The sequence below is a fragment of the Hippopotamus amphibius genome, chromosome 4 (genome assembly GCF_030028045.1).
Source record: "Hippopotamus amphibius kiboko isolate mHipAmp2 chromosome 4, mHipAmp2.hap2, whole genome shotgun sequence".
Classification (NCBI taxonomy): domain Eukaryota; kingdom Metazoa; phylum Chordata; class Mammalia; order Artiodactyla; family Hippopotamidae; genus Hippopotamus; species Hippopotamus amphibius.
The window spans coordinates 89,704,957-89,724,962 of NC_080189.1; the positions used below are offsets into that span (position 1 = coordinate 89,704,957).

The 20,006-nt window shown below is 45.0% G+C and overlaps 1 protein-coding gene across 1 annotated transcript in view; it reads right to left on the reverse strand.

Moving 5' to 3' along the window:
* The window catches only part of MAGI2 (membrane associated guanylate kinase, WW and PDZ domain containing 2), a 1,275,509-nt gene that overhangs the window by 42,559 nt on the left and 1,212,944 nt on the right, over positions 1 to 20,006 (reverse strand). Inside the window, exon 20 of the mRNA XM_057732512.1 lies at positions 16,889 to 17,027. Coding sequence (XP_057588495.1) covers positions 16,889 to 17,027 — 139 coding nt within the window. The remainder of the gene's footprint in view (positions 1 to 16,888; positions 17,028 to 20,006) is intronic.

Consider the following 20,006-nt stretch of genomic DNA (forward strand, 5'->3'; position numbering starts at 1 on the left):
AGTAAGCAGTGAGGGTTGGTTTTTTGTTATTGTTTTCTTCCCATGGCCATTGCTTGAAATTTCACTTTGAAAATAAGCTAAAGATATTGATTGCTATATGCCCAGGGGTAATAAACTATTGATAGAAATAATGGGAAAAGGCCAACTGAACAGATGTATTTCACTTGGAAAAGATAATTTTTCTCCCTCCTGGCATTTTATATGAAAAAAAAGAGACATCTTAAATATAAAAAGAGATATTGAGAATTCCTGTTGCTCGTTTTCTGTGAGTGAATTTTCATAATGAATTACAAAATGACCCAATTCATTTTCTGAGGGCACTGTTAATAAGAGACAATCTTTCTCCAGAAACACCTACTGTGTGACAGCAACTCTAAGCAGTCATGTGAAAAATGAGTGTGTCCATACGTTAGCGATGAGGGACAACAGCCACTACGTCACTGCTCACCTGTCACGGGGTGAGCAGGGAGGTAGCACAGAGCCTGGAGCAGGCAGAGAGGCAAATTCGATACTCTCGCTCTCCTTTCTTGACCTTCCCTTCACCCCCAATTTTCTGTGCTCTTCCCTGGAGACCCCGTCTGCTGAAGACACACGGCTCTGATTCAGTGGCTTGTTGTGAATCGCTATTTAAATGTCCACACGCATCTTAAAATTCCACGTGGCTTTTCACCTCGGATCAGTTCACTCACATGACTTTCACCACTAGTACTTGAAAGGAACTGAGACACCATACAACCAAACCCTATCATTCGTACAGATGAGAAAACCAAGGCCCTGAGAAGTTAATTCTCGAAAGGTCACCCAGCTTGTCATCAGCATCATCTCTGAATCTTCCCATTTCTTTTCCCTGACAATGTCTGTGTCATCGTCCCAAATACTTGGGATCTTACCTGGGGATAGTTTTTGAGTTCTCCCTCATTCTTATTCCCTTTACATCATCAGTCACCAGGTCTCAATGATCCTTCTTTCAAGACGCTTTGTATTTCACTTCTGCTGTTTTCAGTCCCTCATTACCCCATCCCTGAATTTCCTAAGGTAAAGTACCAGCCTCCCTATGTGATTTCTCTCCCTATATGGTCTACTGGTGATTCTCCACTCAGGCTGCTCGGTACACGGACCTGGGGCATATTTCTTTAAAAAAGCAGCATACCTCCCACCACCCCTGGCACCATTCTGGTTTAACTGGTTTGGGGAGGAACCTCTATGGCTATTTCTGAAATGCAAGTTCCCCAGGTGATTCTAATGAGTAGCTAGGCTGACATACGTCATGGCTGCCTATTTCAGAGAAACACCTTACAGAAACAATACAACTTTGATTCACCAGAAACAATTACCTGAAACATTCAATTGGCCAGTTTTCCTCCACTCAACTCTTAACAGAAAGTAAAGCATTACAAGAAAATAAGCAAACAGGCAGGAACTTATTAAAAAACAAACAAACATCTACTTCTGACTTAGGTTGAGATGGTCAGTGGAAATTTGGGCCATCCTCCCACGCCTTCTGTCTCAACCAAAGCCTACGTAGAAATGGGCTCACCTCCGCCCAAGAGCGCACCAAAGTAACAGCTAACTGCTGAACAACCATGCATAAAAAAGACTGGAATCTACCCGAAAAGATATTCTACCTCCAAAGACATAAAGAAACCCAATGAGAGACAGTAGGAGGGGCGCACTCGCGATATCATCAAATCCCATACCCCCCAGGTGGGCGGCCCACAAACTAAAGAACAATTATATCGTTGACGTTCTCCCACAGGAGAGAGAGCTCTGAGCCCCGCACCAGGCTCCCCAGCCTGGGGGTCTGGCATTGGCAGGAGGAGCCCCCAGAGCATTTGGCTTTGAAGGCCAGCAGGGCTTGAGGGCAGGAACCCCACAGGACTGAGGGAAACAGAGACTCCACTTTTGCAGGGCGCACACAAGTTCTCCAGCACAACGGAGCCTAGGCGAGACCTACCTGCTGGTCTTGGAGGGTCTCCGGGGGAGGCAGGGGACGGCTGTGGCTCTCTCTGGGTTCATAAAAGCTGGTGGCAGAAATATCTTGAACTCTTACTGGAGGCACACATCCAGCTTGGGTAATTAGCACCAAGACCTGGTCCCACCAAACAGCCTGTAGGCTCCAGAGCTGGGAGCCTCAGGCCAAACAACCAACAGGCGGAACACAGCCCTGCCCATCAGCAGGCGGCTTCCTAAAGACTTCTGTGGCTAGAAACGCCCCTTGAGAAGGCCCTGCCCGCCAGAGGGCCAAGACCCAGCCCCACCCACCAGTGGGCAGGCACTGGCCCCTCCCACCAGGAAGCCTTCCCAAGCCTCTAGACCAGCTTCTCCCACCAGGGGCAGACAGCAGAAGCCAGAAAACAGGGATCCAGCAGCCCGGGTAATCGAGTCCCCAAACACAGGGGCCAGCTGGTCCCTGGCCCTTGGGTGACAAGAGAGGAGGGAACTGCTGGGACACATAGGACACCCCTTACAGAGGGCCACTTTTCCAAGGCCAAGAAACAGAAGTAACCTTCCACATGCATAAAAATACAAATAGAAATTTAGACAAAATGAGACAGCAGCAGAACAAGATAAAGCTCCAGAAGAACAACTAAGTGACGTAGAGATAGGTAATCTACCCGAAATGTGCTATCAGAATGATGACCTAATGCTACTGCAAGATTTTTATTCATTCATTCACTTGTTCACTCTCTCTGCAAAGCACTGTTTTAAGAACCCAGGGTAATAACCAGTATATGAACTCCATAATGGGGAGAAACTATGTGGACACCGATAACCATGGTGCAAAACAGAGTGATGCGGACACAGGAGATGTATGGAGGGCTATGGGACTTCAAAGGACAGAGATTACTCCTGATTGGTGGATTTTTGGAAGTATTCACGGAGGAGGCAGCCTTCAACCTGGTTTTTGAGGGAGGACATGATTTGGGGAAAGGGTTTTCCAAGCCAAGGGACCAGCACAAGCCCAACCATGAAGGTGGAAATACAGGACAAAGCCAAGTGTTCCAGCAGCGCTGCAGCACAGATATGTAACAGGACACTGTGGGAGAGGAGAGAGAAGGCAGATCTGGATGGGGCCAAATCAGGGATGCTCTGAGGACTCATTTAAGGTTGTGTGTGTGTGTGTGTGTGTGAGAGAGAGAGAGAGAGAGAGAGGTCTTCGAGTGGGGCAGTCCTTCAGGACAATCAATTGCTCTGGCATCAGTGAGCAGGAAGATTGCGCATAGCGGTAGGGAAAACAGGTAGAGGTTATTTCACCCCGTGTGGGCCTGAATGGGAGTAGAATGACAAGAGGAAAGGAGAAGAGGGCCCTTGTAACAAATGAAAGAAGTAAAATCACTCAAACTTGGGAACTGGTTGTAATATATATGAGGGGGAAGGCACTCAGGATGGTTTTGAGCTGGGCAACAAGGAGGGTTGATGGTTTCTTAATTAATAGGTGATTCAAGAGGAGGAGCAGTTTAGGAAGAAAGATCATGGATACAATTTTAAATACACAGATGTGGGGCATCTGGATAGAAATGTCGAGACAGGGCTTCCCTGGTGGCGCAGTGGTTAAGAATCCACCTGCCAATTAGGGCACATGAGTTTGAGCCCTGGTCCGGGAAGATCCCACATGCCAAGGAGCAACTAAGCCCGTAAGCCACAACTATTGAGCCCATATGCCGCAACTACTGAAGCCCATGCACCTAGAGCCCATGCTCCACAACAAAAGAAGCCACTGCAATGAGAAGCCCGTGCACCTCAAAGAAGACTAGCCCCCACTCACTGCAACTAGAGAAAGCCCGCGTGCAGCAACGAAGACACAACGCAGCCATTAAAATAAATTTATATATATAAAAAAAGAAATGTCGAGAGGGCAGTTGGAAGTCTTGGGAATGAAGTCAGAGATGGCAAAATAGACATCAGAGTCATCTGCACAGTGGTGACAGGTGGGACCATGAGAGCAGATGAGGTCCTGAGGGAGAGGTTGGGGGAGGGGTGCCACTTCATGAGAAGAGAGTTGAAGGAGACCCCAGAGGAGCAATCAGAGACAAAAAATTCAGCTAATACACTGACCAACAGTGCTAGCTTACAGGGAGTCCCAAGGGGATGAAGGGCTGAATCAGTCACTGGATTTTGTTACTATGGTGAGACTGGTGACCACTGAGGGGACACTTTTCACTAGAGTCTTGATGATGGAATCCAGATTTCAAAGGGTGAATGTGTCAGGGGAAAAGGGAATTTAAACAGGGAATGCCCCCCCCCCTTTTTTTTTTTTTTTTTGTGGTGGCCGTGCCGTGCCCCAACCAGGGATCGAACTTGTGCCCCCTGTGATGGGAGCGGGGAGTCTTAATCACCCGACTGCCAAGAAAGTCCCTAAAGAGTATTTTTGGTAAGCGATGAGCACCTTATTTTCCTTAAACATTCCCTACATACAGAGTTCCTTTAGGGTAGAAATGGTGTCCTATTCATCTTTATACCCTACCTACCCCTGACCTCTGAGAAACCAAACCAGAAAAGCCAGGCCTCAACCCCATGACTAGATCTACGCAGGCGCTCTAATCTGTGGTCTCGTTGGGTGGATTCCCGGTGTGGCCCAGAATGTGGGGCAGCGAGTGGGGAAGGCCTTTGCGGAGGTGCCTGCAGAGGAGCAGCTGAGGGCCACTTCCCACCTGCCAATAATCCTCACAGGGTTGCCGTTAACTGGGTGCTATACACGTGCACTGTGCTAAACCAGGCAGGAAGGTGTGGGTCTAGGCCCTGCCCCTCCCCCACCTTTCCTAATGGCCTTCCCAGTCCATTTCAGGGCAGAGGGCTTTCTCCCTGTAGCCTCCCTGAACTCTCACCCTGGCTTCCCTCACTCTTCTCTTCTGGAAGAGATTCCTGCCTCTCAGACTGCCCCCTCCTGATCTTCACCGCCTTCTCTTACGTGCCACTCAGATGTCACCTTGTCCCGTGGATTGGGACATGTAGTGGGGTCTCTCAGGGAGAGCTCATCCCTTTCCAGGACTTCTAAAATGCTCCGGCCCTTGAGCATCTTATTCAAGTGCCCTGTTCGTGAGCTGCTTCCGGTAAGTATCTTCCAGGCACCAGAAACCCCACAGGTCCACAGCTAACCTTGTTATCTCTGTTCCTAAACTTGCTCCTTCACCCGTGTGGCGTCATCTGCCACTCAACCCTGGCCCCATTCTGCTGCCTGACCCCTTCCTTCATAGTCATTATTCACCAAGTTTTGCTATTTCCGTCAATGGAATGTCTGAAATATCCCTACAATCCATTCCCAGCGTGCAATTTCCACCACCACTTCCTAAGTCTGGTCCTCGTTTCATTTGCTTCAACATTGACAGTAACATTCTAACTGCCCCAGTTTCCTATAAAAGCCATTTTAAATACTATTGAGGCATAATTCCAAATACAGATATTGTCATCCTTCCACTTAATTTTTGATGACATCGATTATATAAAATTCAAATTCCTTTGCTTGGCAGACGAGGCCCTTCTCGTGGAGCCCCACTTTCCTGTTCTTTCGTTCGGTCCCCACACCTTTCCCACTTAGCCTGTGTGGCAGCTGTCTTACCTCTTGCCCACACCGGTGACATCACACTTGTCACTCAGGGCCCAGCTAAAATGTCACCCCTTAGGTGGAGTAGAATCTTCTACGACTCTGCTCAGCAGGTTTAGGGTGCTGTGTCCTTGGGCTCTTATCACTCTTCTGCCGATACCATCCATACTTGTCCCATTACCCCATTCTCTGCCTGCCACCCCTTCTTGCTTGGGGGTGCACATGGGCAGAGATGCGCTCATTAATCTTTATCGCCCTAGCACCTAGCAAGATGCCTGATAGATGCTGGTGGAACTGAACTGAGACCACAGAGTCCTCCAGTCTTTGTTTTTGATTTTTTTTTTTTTTTTTTTTTTGGTTTTTAGCTTTTTAGCTAATGACTCTAGTGAATCATTAGGTCCCCTCAGGTCCCCTCACCCCCATGGACTGCAGACTAGTTAAAGTAACTTATACAACAAGCACATACCTTTCTTTTGTCAGAAACAGAAATCTATACCTCTTTAAACCATGGTCACGGGACTAGATTTCCCCAATAATGATTCCATGGCTTTTTATCTTCTCTAGTACATTGCAACTGTCTTCTTTATGTCCTAATTTAGGTTTCCCCTGATCAATAACTTATCCTTGAGAGACAGACACTTTAGAAAAATGATTCATTTAAAACTTCTGTTTTTGTAGATGTCTTTAGGGAATGATTGTGATGGGGGGTGTGTGTGTGTGTGTAGACACATATCTGCATAAACGTATTTGATTAAGAAATGTTCAGCAGAAGGCCAATTCAATAATTCACTTAGTGAATATAACTTCCTTTCATTCTTCATTTAAACCAGTCCTGGATGGCAATGAGCAGGGTTATGAATAATTGAAAAACATATTTCAGAAAACATTCAGAAGGCCAGCTAAAAGACTTTGGTGGAGAGATGCTTAGCGGTGGCTGCGACGGTATGAGTGGAGTGGAATCAGATCAGAACTGAGAGGTGTGTCAGTCTGATTCCTGCTTCCACGGCTGAGCGTGGGGACGGAGCATGTGTAGCGACTACAGCTGGAACGTTAAACTGACATTTTAAAATCCCAGTTTTTAAAAACTGTAGCAGTAGTCACAGACTCATTGCAGGATTTGACAGTGGGCTGTTCTAGGGATGTAGTTGAGGGGTAAAAAGTTGCTCGAACCATATCTGCAAGGCTGTCATCTGTATTCTGCTTTGTGTGTGTGTGTCTGTGTGTGGGTGTGTGTCTGTGTGTATGTACACACATACATATACAGGACACTCAGTTTCCTTAAGAATTCTTACCAAATAGACTAAAATACAGCCAACATTTGAGAATGTTCATTTTGAAATAGTGGTGGATACTGTCTAGATAAAAACTTATGGCTACTTAAAAAAAATCATAACTGTTTTTTTCCCCTTAAACTTGGTGTGTCACTGCGGATGCGGGAAGGAGGGTTAGAAGATCCAGTCCTGACTGAAAAACTGGCACAAAGCAGGCTCGGGAAACAGCACGGCTCCAGGTGGAGTTCTGGGTTCCCAGGGCTAACGTGTCTGGCGACTGCGTCTCTCTGTCTGGTGTAGAAAGGGGGGCCCGGGTTGGAGCTGGCCAAGGTGGGCTGAGAGGAGATGTACTTCATTTTTCTGCCCTGAAGCCCAGGGAGGACTTCCTGTGTGTGAGGCAGAACTCGCCCAGTGCTGCCTCTGCTGTACATACCCTCCCTGCCCTTCCTTCCTACGGGGGCCACTCTAGGCTGGAGCCCTGGAACTGGTGCATCTCAAATTTTCCTGAACCCACACATCCTATCCTTACCACGTATAAGGTCTCAGCTATCAATATTTTCCAGTGCTCTAGCAGTAATTAGACAAGCTACTATGAAAGAGAGAGCATTATACATCAGTTAAAAACATATGCAAAACCAAAGCTCATTAGAGAAAGATAATATTCATGCAGATTTTACAAACCGTGTCTTTAGGGTGGCCCAATAAGTAGAAATATGGGGACCCATGCTTGTCACTTTTCATGCACATGGAGAGACTGGAAGGTACCATTCCTAAAGGAAGGGGAGGAACAGCCTAGGACCAATCATTAGAATTAACAGAACCAGTGACAAAGATATAGTATTACTGTTAGAATCAAGATTGCTTAGTACGTTTAGAGCAGCTGAATAAAAATTATCTAGGCAGTAAGAATAAAGACTTTAAGTAAAGCTGACCCTATCAAGCATGCAGCAAGTGAAATTAGTGAAAGACTGAGCTACATGTGTATTCCAAAAGTAGATTTTTTTGTTCCTCAAAATATTGAAGGCATCCTGAGGCGCTTTTAAGGAGGCACAAATGTTTAAAAAAATTTGAAATCATAACATCAGAATTCTTGCAGAATTTTCTCATAATGATAGGGTGTTTTGGTGAGACCAGCTGTCATTTGAGAAGTCACAGTAATCATTTCTAAATTTTGAAAAATCCTCAAATTAAAGATATGGTGTGCCCATGTTTATATTTATGTTTTCTCTAATAATCTCATAAATTCTTACAGCTCTTTTCACCTGTGACAATTTGCTTATTTGTATTCAAAGTTCACAGTTGACTTGCAGGCTGTAATCATTTTCTGGAAAAAAATAAAGCTGAAAAAAAGGCAGCCAGGTTTTGCCTGTTCTGTGCAGCAGTACTCGCCTGTCTAAGGGCTGTGCTCTGAAACCAGCCTCTTAGAGGCTGTCCTGGTCTGTGTCTATCTCAGCCCTTGGGCGACAGGTCTTTACCTACACGAAGATGGGTACTAGAAATTCTGGTCTGTCTGTCAGTAATCTCCACGAGACAGGCCCCGGGGAGGTGTAATAACCGCTCCCTGCAATGTCCGACACCATGCTCTCATCGCTGTGCACAGTGCGAGCTGGAGGAGGGTGCGAGGTTACTGGGATCAGAAGCACTTCATCCCCGCAGCTCAGACACCTGGGGGCCCGACTCCCTCTTTGCCAGTATACACTAATACTCCCCGCCTGAATGCCTAACTTGCTGCACACATGCTGCTGTGTATCCACGGCTCCAACAGGCAGAAGGGACAGCGTTCCGCGTGGATGTCCCATTACGGCCCCCAGGGATGTTCTTCAGGGCGCAGCCCGTGTCTGAGGGGAGGCAGACTCCAGGGCGGGAACAAACAATTTGAGGTTAAAGGAAAAGTACAGCGTCTCTGTGGTGAGGGAACTCAGGCTTCACAGTGAATGTCAGAAGGGGAAATTAAATTTCAGAATTTATTATCTGAGTTTACCATGTAGCCCTGCCAAGATGCAGGGCTTTCTTTCATATAAAAACCATCAAGCGGTTTTAGTGTCACACAGAGAAGGCTCTCATTTGGTTCTAAACGTAGCCTTTACTGAGCTTGAAAGATACACGTGCTAGGAAACCTCAGGGCCAGAAGGTCACGTAAAAGAGCCCAGGACATGGTGGAAAAAATTGCTGTGAACGCTGTAGCAGAAACTATGGTGAAATGTGAAAAACAGAGCTGCATCCTGTGCTAGGCACATCTGATGCATATGCTCTGAGTGCACGTGTTCAGTTGTAAAACCCAGGGTCCTGATGGGGGTCACTGCCTGATGGAGAGTGCGTGCTGAAAACACCAGAGACCTTTTGACAGAAGTGTAAACACAGACTCTTCTGTAAGCAAATGTCTGAGCTACCTTAGAGTTAACAGCTGTTTAGTCCAGGCTAAGTGTGTGTTTGTTGTCCTATGAAAAATTTTTTTGAACCAACACAGCATGTGGAAGGATGTGTGATTCTCAATGTTTAGAGATTTTGCTACAATTAGAGCATATAATTCAAGCCTGGAGTAACACATTATATAATCTCATCTTTGGTCCTGACTGGGGAGTTCAGTTGAAAAGAAATATTGGGAGGTCTTTGTCAGAACAGGACATCAGGGCAAGTAAGGCTGGGTAGGGGTAAGGCTTTGAGCAAGGCTTTAGGCAGAATTCTCAGATAACAAAAATCTGGCCTTATGGGCTCACTATTTCTTCCACTAGAAATGAGGGGATTTGAGTACTATAGTTTAAAATGAAAGCTGGTGAGTGATTTGATTAGGGAACACTAGGATAGGGCAATAGGCACAGGCATCTCTGAAGGGATGCTTTGGAGACTTGACGTTTGCTGGTTACGGCCGTTGGCTAGACCTACCCAAGAATTTGTCTTATGGTATGAAACTCCACTTTGAGCACCTGGATCGCAGGGTTTTGTCAGCAAGCTCCTTCACAGGGGTCGAAACCTTTTCTGTACCATCTCTATTTTGAGACGAGAAAATCAGACAGTGGGGAAAACAGCTTTGGCATTTAGTACCAGCTTCATAATGGGTGTAGTTGAGCGGGTCAGAAGCTTGTCTTGAATCAATACCGTCATGCTCTGAACACAGGGTCAGAATGTCTTCAATGAGGAGGGTGGGAGCTGAGCTCAGATTGTCAAAAAAGCCCAAGATGGAAAAAGCGAGGAAAATCTAGTCTCCTTTCTTTAATTTTAATGCTTGCAAGTCTAAGTGGAGAGTGATGTAGATTTGATAGGTAAAAAGGAGGAGCTGGGTCGAGGCGGTGAGGCTCATACAGTGAGAGGTCAACAAAGACATAAAGAGGACAAGGAGTAGAAACTCCTGCAGGTCTTTACAAGCGAGCTAGAGGAGATACATCCAGCCATCTCCATGGCTGGAATTCCCTGGGATGGCACTTTAAAAATACACTGTTGGGTCACATCGACCCAATCCTGTGTGTGTGTGCAGATTTAAAACCATGATGCAGGCTTTCTTTCCTCTTAACCTTAATCCTTGGTCTCCACTCCTAATGCTACCTCCTCCTTCCCGCCCACCATGTAAAAAACATTTTCTTGATTTTGTGATTTATTCGAGGTCCATTCCAACGCTCTTACAGTATTCAGCAGCAATTCCTCTAAAAGAAGGCTGCCGTCTCCCTGGACTGCTGTGGAAGCAGCCCTCTCCTGGGAGAGCTCAGCTTCATCTTAGGGGAAGCAAAACAAAGTTCTTCTCAGAACCTAAATACAACTATCCAGCAGGAGTTACTGGAGGAGTTGGAATTTTTAGGTTTTCCAAGATGCATGTGGAGCCCTTCTCAGTGGGGTTTGGTAAAGATATCTGTTCATTCACTCATTTCCTCCAACAACTTAAGTGTTAGGGAATTGAAGGAGGTCAGACCACAAGAGCTAAACTGGTTCTTCTTGGTTGATTCTTGGTTACTTCGTGGTCTAATATATTTTATCAGAGTCTTAAATACCTAACGAGTGAGGACTGGGGGAAATGGGTCATTTAATATATCCTGAAAGAGAATAATGTATGTTGGAAATAATACCCAAAAGGAAGGAATATCATCATAGTCCAGGGTTTCCGATGAAACAATGTGAAGAAATGGTATTTCACCCTCATCCCTGAAGCACTTTAATAAATGAGGTTTTGGCTGAGCAGTGGGGAAAAGAATTTCAGAGTTATGTATCCTTCAAGGAAGCCTCTGCATTTAACTCCATGAAACAGGAACTTATTGGAAGCCTCAGGGTTAGAGAATTTCCTGGGGTTCCCTACATGCTGCAGAGAGCAGTCTAGAGCCTTGGAGCCAAGGAAGAACCCTGTTTAATGTACGATGCAGCCAGAGTTCTGCCTGACAGCCTGTCCTCTCCCTGGTCTGGCTCAGTCGAGGAGAACTGGAGTGATTTGTGGAACCACTCATGGAAAAGGAAGATACACTCAACCATGAATGTCAGAAGCTGAAATTAAATTTCAGAATTTATTATTGAAGCAAGCCACCTTTCGCCCTATTAAAAATGCAGATGAAACAGTGCAAAGGCTACGGGACCACGCAGTTCCCATAAATGTGGTCTCTGAGGAAGAGGCAAAGGCAACGGAGACTCTCCTGGCGTCTGGTGGGTGCAGAGCCGTGCACCACGAGAGCCTCAGGCTGTGGGGTTACAGCGCCCCAGCTCCAGGCTGAGACCACAGGAGGGGGAGCGCAACGATTAGCAAATTTGCTCCATAGGGTTCTATCTCATGAAATTGGATTGAGAATAATTCAGACAAGGTCTAAGCAGAAATTTATCCACACTCAGCGAGTTCTTTCTTCAGAAAAAGTACGAATTATTAGTATAAATTTACAAAAGAAATGCTTACCAGACAAAAGAAGCCAAGTGCCTTACAAGGGTCCTTAACACTCTAGAAGTACTTATTAAATACTTAAATATGGTAAACATTCCACGAATAACTAATAAAACACATTAAATTTTTTTCAGTAGAGCAGATCCTTTGAGACCTTTTCGTCATTCACTACTCTATTAGAATCAGTCGTGACGTGCATTCTCATTCTTAGTTTGTCATCTCACTGGAGGCCAGGACTGTGTCTTACCTTCAGTGCCTGCAAAGTGCCTTGCACCTAGTAGGTGCTCAGAAAAACCCTGGTTTATTTGAGGAAAGAGTAGTGATATTAATTGATGACATTAATTACAGGACTTGCTTCACATGGAATATTTGGTAGGAGTATCATGTCTAGAGTTGACTTTTGTGTGATCAGAGGGAAGAAAGGATTTGAACAAATAATTGTAAACAAGATTATGGGGGTAGACTGACTCATCACATTCACGTGCTAACGCATGTTGTTAAAGAAGAATAAACAAATAGACATTGCTTATTGCCATGTAAGCAGAGACTGGTACTGCTTAATCTGGTGCTCTAATATTGCTGTAAATCATTATTATTTACGGATTAAAGGAAGACTGTTAACTATTCAGCCTATTCATTTCTTCAGCTGTAGTCTGAATATACATAGTATGGCTCAAATAGATCTTTTCTTACTTAATGTATTTTTCTTACACTTATAAAATGTAAACAGTTTCATTTACCAAAGGCCTGTAGTAGTCAACACCTATCAAAGATACGATCAACTTTGAAAATGGAAGCGCAGGCAGAAGTCTAACTCATGGATTGGCTATTTCTTTCCCCAAAGGGAGATGCGGGCATTTGGTATTAGTTGCCGCTGGGCTTTCCAGGAGAATTTTGCTTCCTCCTGGGAACCCTGCCTGGCCTGCTAAGATTACTGAGACCATTTACAATTGAACTCGCTTCAGCGTTCTCATCATAAAGACCTGCAATGTTGCTTTTTAAGAGAATCAACAGGCCAGAACACCAACCAACCAAGACGGAAAGGCATAATTCTGTTTCCTTTGTTTTGATGAGATTTGAGCAAATATTACCAGGGGAAGGCTCTGTGTTGTTCTGAACTGCTTGTGGAGGACATTTTTCCGTCCAGTGGCAGCTCTGTTTACCCTGGCCCTGGCTCTGTGTGTACATCAAGCAAATGTTTCTTGTAGTCCCTGAAAGCTAACGAAGGACACCTGCAGTTCAAGGCAGGAAGCTCATTTGCATAATATGTTCCTATGCAGCTTTAGAACCAGGATGCATGCTTTCTCTTCTCTTAACGTGTTTCGACTGAATTGGAACAGCCACAGCCAGTATTAAGGAGGGCACTGCTTCTGCTGCATCATCTTTTGATTCTTTCCTCAGTGTGATGGAGTCGAGTTCCCTACTTCCTGCCAGTCGTTGAGGTGTCTGTGTCAGGGGAGGGGGAATCCAAGCTCTCACTGAGTTTATCATCAGCAAATTCCTATCCTGAGGACTAGAGTGCAGTTGAAGTGTCTTTCAAGGGCTTCACGATGAAAGCAGCTTCTCCTTCGACGTGCTTATCATTCTCCCACCCTCCTCACAGCTGCTCAACCACCTCTGGGAGCGGCCGTCACGCTCACTCGGGGCTGCATTTGCTGATTTTCGCCCCTGCGTTGGCTGCGGTGCGTCTGCCAATTAGTCTTGGTAATTATAGATGGCATACTTGCAGCGTGCTTATTCCCTTCCTCAGCTCACTTGGCATCTCACTGACCCTGTTCAGTCCACAATCTGACAGGTTACCCGGGGTATTTCTTCCTTTCCGTTGTACCTGTGCTTATCTGTCTGTCACAGATCACTTGAAGTGCTCTGCGCGAGAGTTATGCATTTCTCTCGACTGAGATCGGCTGTCCCCCCAATACGTCCAAAAGTCCAGATAAGGGTCTTGCTTCAGAGCTGTTGTGAATTCTGAATTCGGCAGCTATCAGAGGGAGGGCTGAGGGTTATCACCTAAAGCCCTCCGGAGACTGCTGTTTGCCAGTCTCTTCACCTTCAGAGCTCCCTCTTGCCCAGGCTGGGTTAAGCCGGAACACTTCCCCACCAGGTAACGTCTCCTGTGGACTCTGATAACTCCCTTTAACAGCCTTTTAAGGCTGGATTGTATGCCAAGATGGGGCTCTTAAAGGGCAGACAAAAGAAACAAACACAGGATTAAACTCCTGGTTGACAGAAAAATCAGTTTTGCTGTCATCAGGCTGCATTTGGACAAACTGGATTATACTCTCGGTGACATCTACTAGTGAGCGCAAGCATTTTCTTTCCTCGTTCCTGTTGCTGTTGTTTTGTTACCCACACCCCTTGCCAATTTATTAGAATACACTCCAGTCTATCCTGGACAAAAAAAAAAAAATTCTGTTTCATGACAGAGTCTATTTAACTGATGCTGGAGGAGTTCTGAAGTTTCTTAGCTGTGAGCATTCCTCGTACACTGGGGGCCTCTGTATAGTCTGTGAACATGGCCTCTTTGTGGCATGTTTCTGGTGCGGGAACGAATTCGCAGAGCAGGCTTGTGACTGCCATCCTTAGAAAGGCCTTGTTGCAGGGCTGGCCCTTGTCTGGCATCTGGGAATGCGACTGTTAATTCGTTCCCTACACTAATACACACCTTTCCTAAGTGATAAGGGTGCCTCACTGCACCTCAGCTGATTGTGCAAATTGGCTTATGCTCACCTCCTTCTGTCTTCCTGCTGGGAGCCTGCAATTGTGGTACGTGCCAGGCAGAGGGGGCCTGGGTGACTAGCCCCCGGGAGAAAGCTTGGGCACCGAGCCTCTCATGAACGTTCCAGGGCAGCACCATCGTTGCACGTGGCCTGCTGCATTCTTACTGCTTCGGGAAGAATGCCCTCTGGGTGACCTCTCTTGGGAGACAGAGAAAGCGTAGGGAAGCCTGCACCTGGATTCCTCCAATTCCACCTTATGACTCCACTGGGTGTCCTTACTACATCACTGTCATAAATCTCAGGGGTGAGCACAACTGTATTCTGTGCCGCCGGAGCCTCATAAGCAAATCTCTGAACGTGGGGTGGTCTTGGGGACCCCAAAACAGCCTCATTAGTCACTGTGAGATCCCAGAAATACCTCAACAATGCTGACCTGATCCCTAACCTGCTTGGTTTCTCAGACATCATTTTGGCTTAGATTTTCCTGAAGAACTAATGTTTACTTAGTTTATGACTATTCTTTTCCTTCCCTAAAGGAGATTGCTTTACTCTTCTAAATTTGTTCTTTTGTGACACAGCCTCTTTACAGTCAAAATCCACGTCAAATCTAACATCAAAAGCAGCAGACAAGCTCTACCACCTCCAGTGTGTGTGATTTAACGTCAGGTTTCAGAAGAACACATTTAGAAGAAGTCCTGTGATACAGCTAGAGTTAGCGATATTGACGATGGGTCTCAAAAGTGTGCGCAGGTACGTAACAAACTCTCTGTGTTGGTTAATTTTAGAATTTAACTCGATATTTTCAGATGACTAAGGATTAATCGGATAATGTTGACGTGATCTTGAATTTCTGTGCTGTTCAAAAACACGTTTTTAGTTTTTCGCTTGGAGGCAGCTCTGGGCTCATGCACCACAGCCTGCGTTACGCCACGTGTTGGTCGGCAGCCTGTTCTAACTGCTCTCTGTAGAGCAGAAGCTGGCGTGGTAGACGCTCAGCGTAGGGACCAAAGAGTGATTCTACAAAAAGAACAGAAAGTTCAAGAGAGCCGTGCTGTTCAGATTAACTTTTTAAAGATTAATTTCTTAGAACAATAAGGACAACATTAACTCTATGATAACAGGTCTTGCCACGGAGTGAAACACATCTGTAAAATGAGGTCCTTTTTAGAAGTAATATAATCTCACAGGTCAGTTTCATATTACCGAATCCCTTCATGCCCTAGGGCGCAAAGAGTTATTCTATTTCAGGAGTTCAGATTCTTTACTAAGGGGTGAATGCCAGTGCCATTACACAGGCTCAGGCCTGTGCTTATTGCTAATATTAATAATTAAAAATATTTTATTAGATCCAAGTATTCAAGATGGGAAGCTGGGATGAAATATTTCCTTGGGCATAGAGCCAGCCCTACAGACACTTCTAAATGCTGTCCGACTCTTCTACTGAGGGCTTGCCAGCCCTTCTTGTAGGCTTTGGGCGTGTTCAAGACCCTGGAAACATAAAGTATTTAAGGGCCTTTGAATTCAGATATTTTAACTGAATGCAGGTTTATATCTGCCCTGCTAAATAAGGAAGTGTTCAGTCAATTATTAGGTAACTTAGGCAGAAAGCATAATTTGAGAGGAAAAAGTACTATTTAGATGTTTGGGAATGGAAAGGTGAAAATGAGAGTCAAATTTAACTTGATCAACAATTCGAACTACTCCTTCAGATTAGCAGTTAGATCCTGTTTCCCTAATCTGGACAGGTATTATCTGCACTACGCTTTACTGATGTCTGTCTGTCTGTGTCTCTCTGTTACTCCCTAAGATTAAAGACAAGCTCAGGTTTCCCTGCTTTTCATGTAAAGACTACACAGCACTTTCTGATATACTAGGGTAATGATGTCAGCGGTGCTTTAAATGGGCTGTTGGGAAATAACACCATTAAAGATTTCTGAAGGCAAATCTATGAATTAAAATGCACTTTAAAGCCTTCCTCAAAAGCATCTAGATATACAACACAGGAGTGAATTTTGGGGATATCCCTAAATGCCAAGGCAGTGCAACCACTGCATGAACGGAAGTTTATGTTTTAATCTTCACACCTTGAAGATTTGGTCTTGCTTGTCCCCGGTCCCTGGTTACACATCCCACGGGACAGTCTGATGCACGAGCCATTTTAGGAAATAATTGATAAATTACTGTGGACTCAAATGAACAGAGGCCTATTAGTCAAATTACAAAAGTTCTAATATGTGAACGTGGCGAGATCTCCCAGCACACTCAGAGATGCCCTGAAAGGCCTACATTTGCTATTTTCAACATTACCTAAATAAGGGAGCAAAAGACAGAGCTCACACACATGTATCCTTTGTGTTTAAATATACACATGTGTATATATCTATAGCTTTGGATCACTAAGTATATATTTAGGTAGAATTAGAGAACTGATGTAGTTTTATAAATAAGCATTGGCATTTACAGGACACAGAAGAAAGAGAAAAAAGGTGAATCAAAATGTGAAACGTACCATATTCTGGGACCTGCCCCGTCCCACGCTTCAGCAGGAGCCTGACTCTTCTTCCTCCAGATTTGATGAGCTCTATTGCTCTGGCATGTGTCATGTCTCTTGTGCTCTCCCCATTGATTTCAATGATCTGATCTCCTACCTGTTAATTAAAGAGACATCAAGTCAGCCAAAGATGGTTCAAGTTGCATTTCCGACAGATTAGAGAAGCCTCTGTAGATGACCAGGTTCCAGGGAGCAACTGAACAATTTGGTTGCAGCCCGCTGCTTCTTAGAAGAGGCTAATCCCTGGCTGCATCCTGAATCTGACCACCAAACTGTATCTTTCTAGAAGTGCAAATATTAGACCATGGAGGTTGTGATGCTATGTCACTTATATTTAGCCAGAGGCCATAAACTATTTAGGATTTTCTTAAAAAATTAGGGAATATGGGACTTCCTAGGTGGTGCAGTGGTTAAGAATCCGCCTGCCAGTGCAGGGGACACAGGTTCCAGCCCTGCTCTGGGAAGATTCCACATGCCGAGGAGCAACTAAGCCCGTGCGCCAAAAAAATAAAAAATAATTAGGGAATATGAATCAATGGATTCATTGATTCAAATATCAATCAATTTGAATTGATACTGCAATTCAAAATCAGCTGTCATCTTTGCTTTGAATCAAGAAGTAACTATTTTAAGACTTTTTTGTTGAACACAGGGCAGGCTTTGGGCTTGGGCAGCATCTGATTCGAAGTGTTGGATGGAATGATTGATTTGGGGCTTCTCTGAGAACTTTCGTTATGCATCACTTAAATTTCGCTGGGCGCTATTGTGATACGGCCTTCTTTGTAAATAGTGGTTGGCTGATATTCAAGTTTGATGGTGAATTTTCTATCACAGTCCTTTGAATTAAAGATGACTCCGTTCTCCACACACGAGTGATGCCCTTGCTAAATCTCTGCCACGCTCACACCTGACTGCCAGAAACTGTTTGGTTAAGTACCAATCCCTCTTGGATTGTTGGAAATGCCTGGGTTCCATAAGCAGTTCCCATTTAGCCTTCGTGAATAGATGTTTGGAATAAAAGAGGTTCAGTCATGAGCACATCATGTAACTCCCACAGTACCATTACTGTCAGGAAGCTTTGAATTAAAATATGTTTCAGTTCAGTGCAAGTCACAAGACAAATTAGCCAGGAAAAGCACGAATTGCTCTGCAAAAATGCTATTTTAGTTGCATTCCTGAAACAAAGCAAATCTCAGCCTAAACTCGATAATGAGACAGAATTGCAAATAAACTCCCTATAGGGGAGCACGATCAAGGTGGGTGCTGAGGGCTGGGCAAGAACAGGAAAAAAAGTTGCTGTCACACTGGCAAAAGAGCATTAAGATAAACCCCTTCCCCCAAAGTGGGGGGAAGCACAAACACATGTTTATTGTAGCAAAGAAGTGACATCTCTACCTAAAAAGGATTCCCTAAGGGACAAGAATTCCAATCTAATGAAGGTAAAGATGTCACCCTCTGTGTACTCGGTGGCCTTTGGAAGTACCGTTTTAAGGCAGTGCATGAACTCCACATTCCATCAGAGAATCACAAAAGATAGCACTAAATTAATTTGTTTTAGGGCCAGTGTTTGCACCATTTTTCTTCAGTTCTCCTTAACTGTCTCCTTCCCCAGGAGGCGACAGGCACAGCCTGAAGTCCAGCAGCTAGCCTGAGGCCACATACCCAAGCCAGTGGTAGAAGTGGGACCAATTATGCCTCTCCCAGCAGTCCTCACCCATGACTGAAACCTCAAGCCACAGTATCGAATTGTAGAAGTAAAACAAAAGTTTCAATGAAGTTGTTATAATAGCCTTCATTCCCAGCTACTCTCTTCAAACTCACATACCCGACTGGTTACTAAACGACTTCACCTCGATGTCCAGCAGGCCACTCCAGCTCAACACCAGCAGACCGGGCTTACCATCTTTCTCCCAAAATATTTTGTCCTCTGAATTCCTAATCCTGGGCAACAGCACCACCATTCACCCAAGCCAGAAACCTGTGCGTCCTGCTGAGCTCCTAGCTCTGTTCAGGACTTTACCTGGATTATTTCAATACTCTTCCACCATATCTTCTCATTGTCACCAGTGTTGTTCTTCTACAGGAAATCTCCCCAAATGCAACACGCTGACTGAAGCAGCGAGGGCCTTCCATATGCCACTGTTCTCTTGCCTTCTCCTCCCTGTAGGCCTGGTGCTCTCCCCATCTTCCTGAAGGCCAGCCCAAGCTCTTCTCCCCTGGGATGCCTTCCTGGACCCTGTCTTCTCCTCAGGCAGAAGTGTGCAATCCCTCTGCTCCTTCATCTCTGCACCGCACTCTGTTATCTACGACACCTCATTACAGAATTATGCTTCTCTGTCTTCCCTCCTAGACTTTGAACTTCTTCACTCATCAAACAATTTCTGAGCACTGATTATGTGCTAGACACTCTACTGGGGAGACCAGATAAAGAGAGATAAATGGTATAGTTTCTATTTGCAACATGTTCTCAGTCTAGTTGGAGAGAAAGTGGGTAAATAAGACAATTACTATTCAACATATCTTTGCTCTGACAGAGGAATTCACAAAGTGCTAAGGGAAGAGAAGGGAGGGACATCTAACTTAGGATGAGTGGGCCTGGTAGTCACGGAGAGTTTCCTGGAGGTGGTGACATCTCAACTAAGTTTTTTTGTTTTTTTTTTTAATTTTTTTTTTGGGGGGGGTACACCAAGTTCAATCATCTGTTTTTTTTTTTTTTTTTTACTTCAAGGTAGTTTTTATTTTGTTTTGTTTCATTTTTTTTTAATTTATTTTATTTTTTTATTTTTTTGGGGGTACACCAGGTTCAATCAACTGTTTTTATACACATATCCCCGTATTCCCTCCCTTCCTTGACTCCCCCCCCCTCGAGTCCCCCCCACCCTCCCCGCCCCAGTCCTCTAAGGCATCTTCCATCCTCGAGTTGGACTCCCTTTGTTATACAACAACTTCCCACTGACTATCTATTTTACAGTTGGTAGTATATATATGTCTGTGCTACTCTCTCGCTTCGTCTCAGTTTCCCCTTCACCCCCCGCCCCCTCCCATCAACTAAGTTTTGAAGTATCAGTAGGAGCTC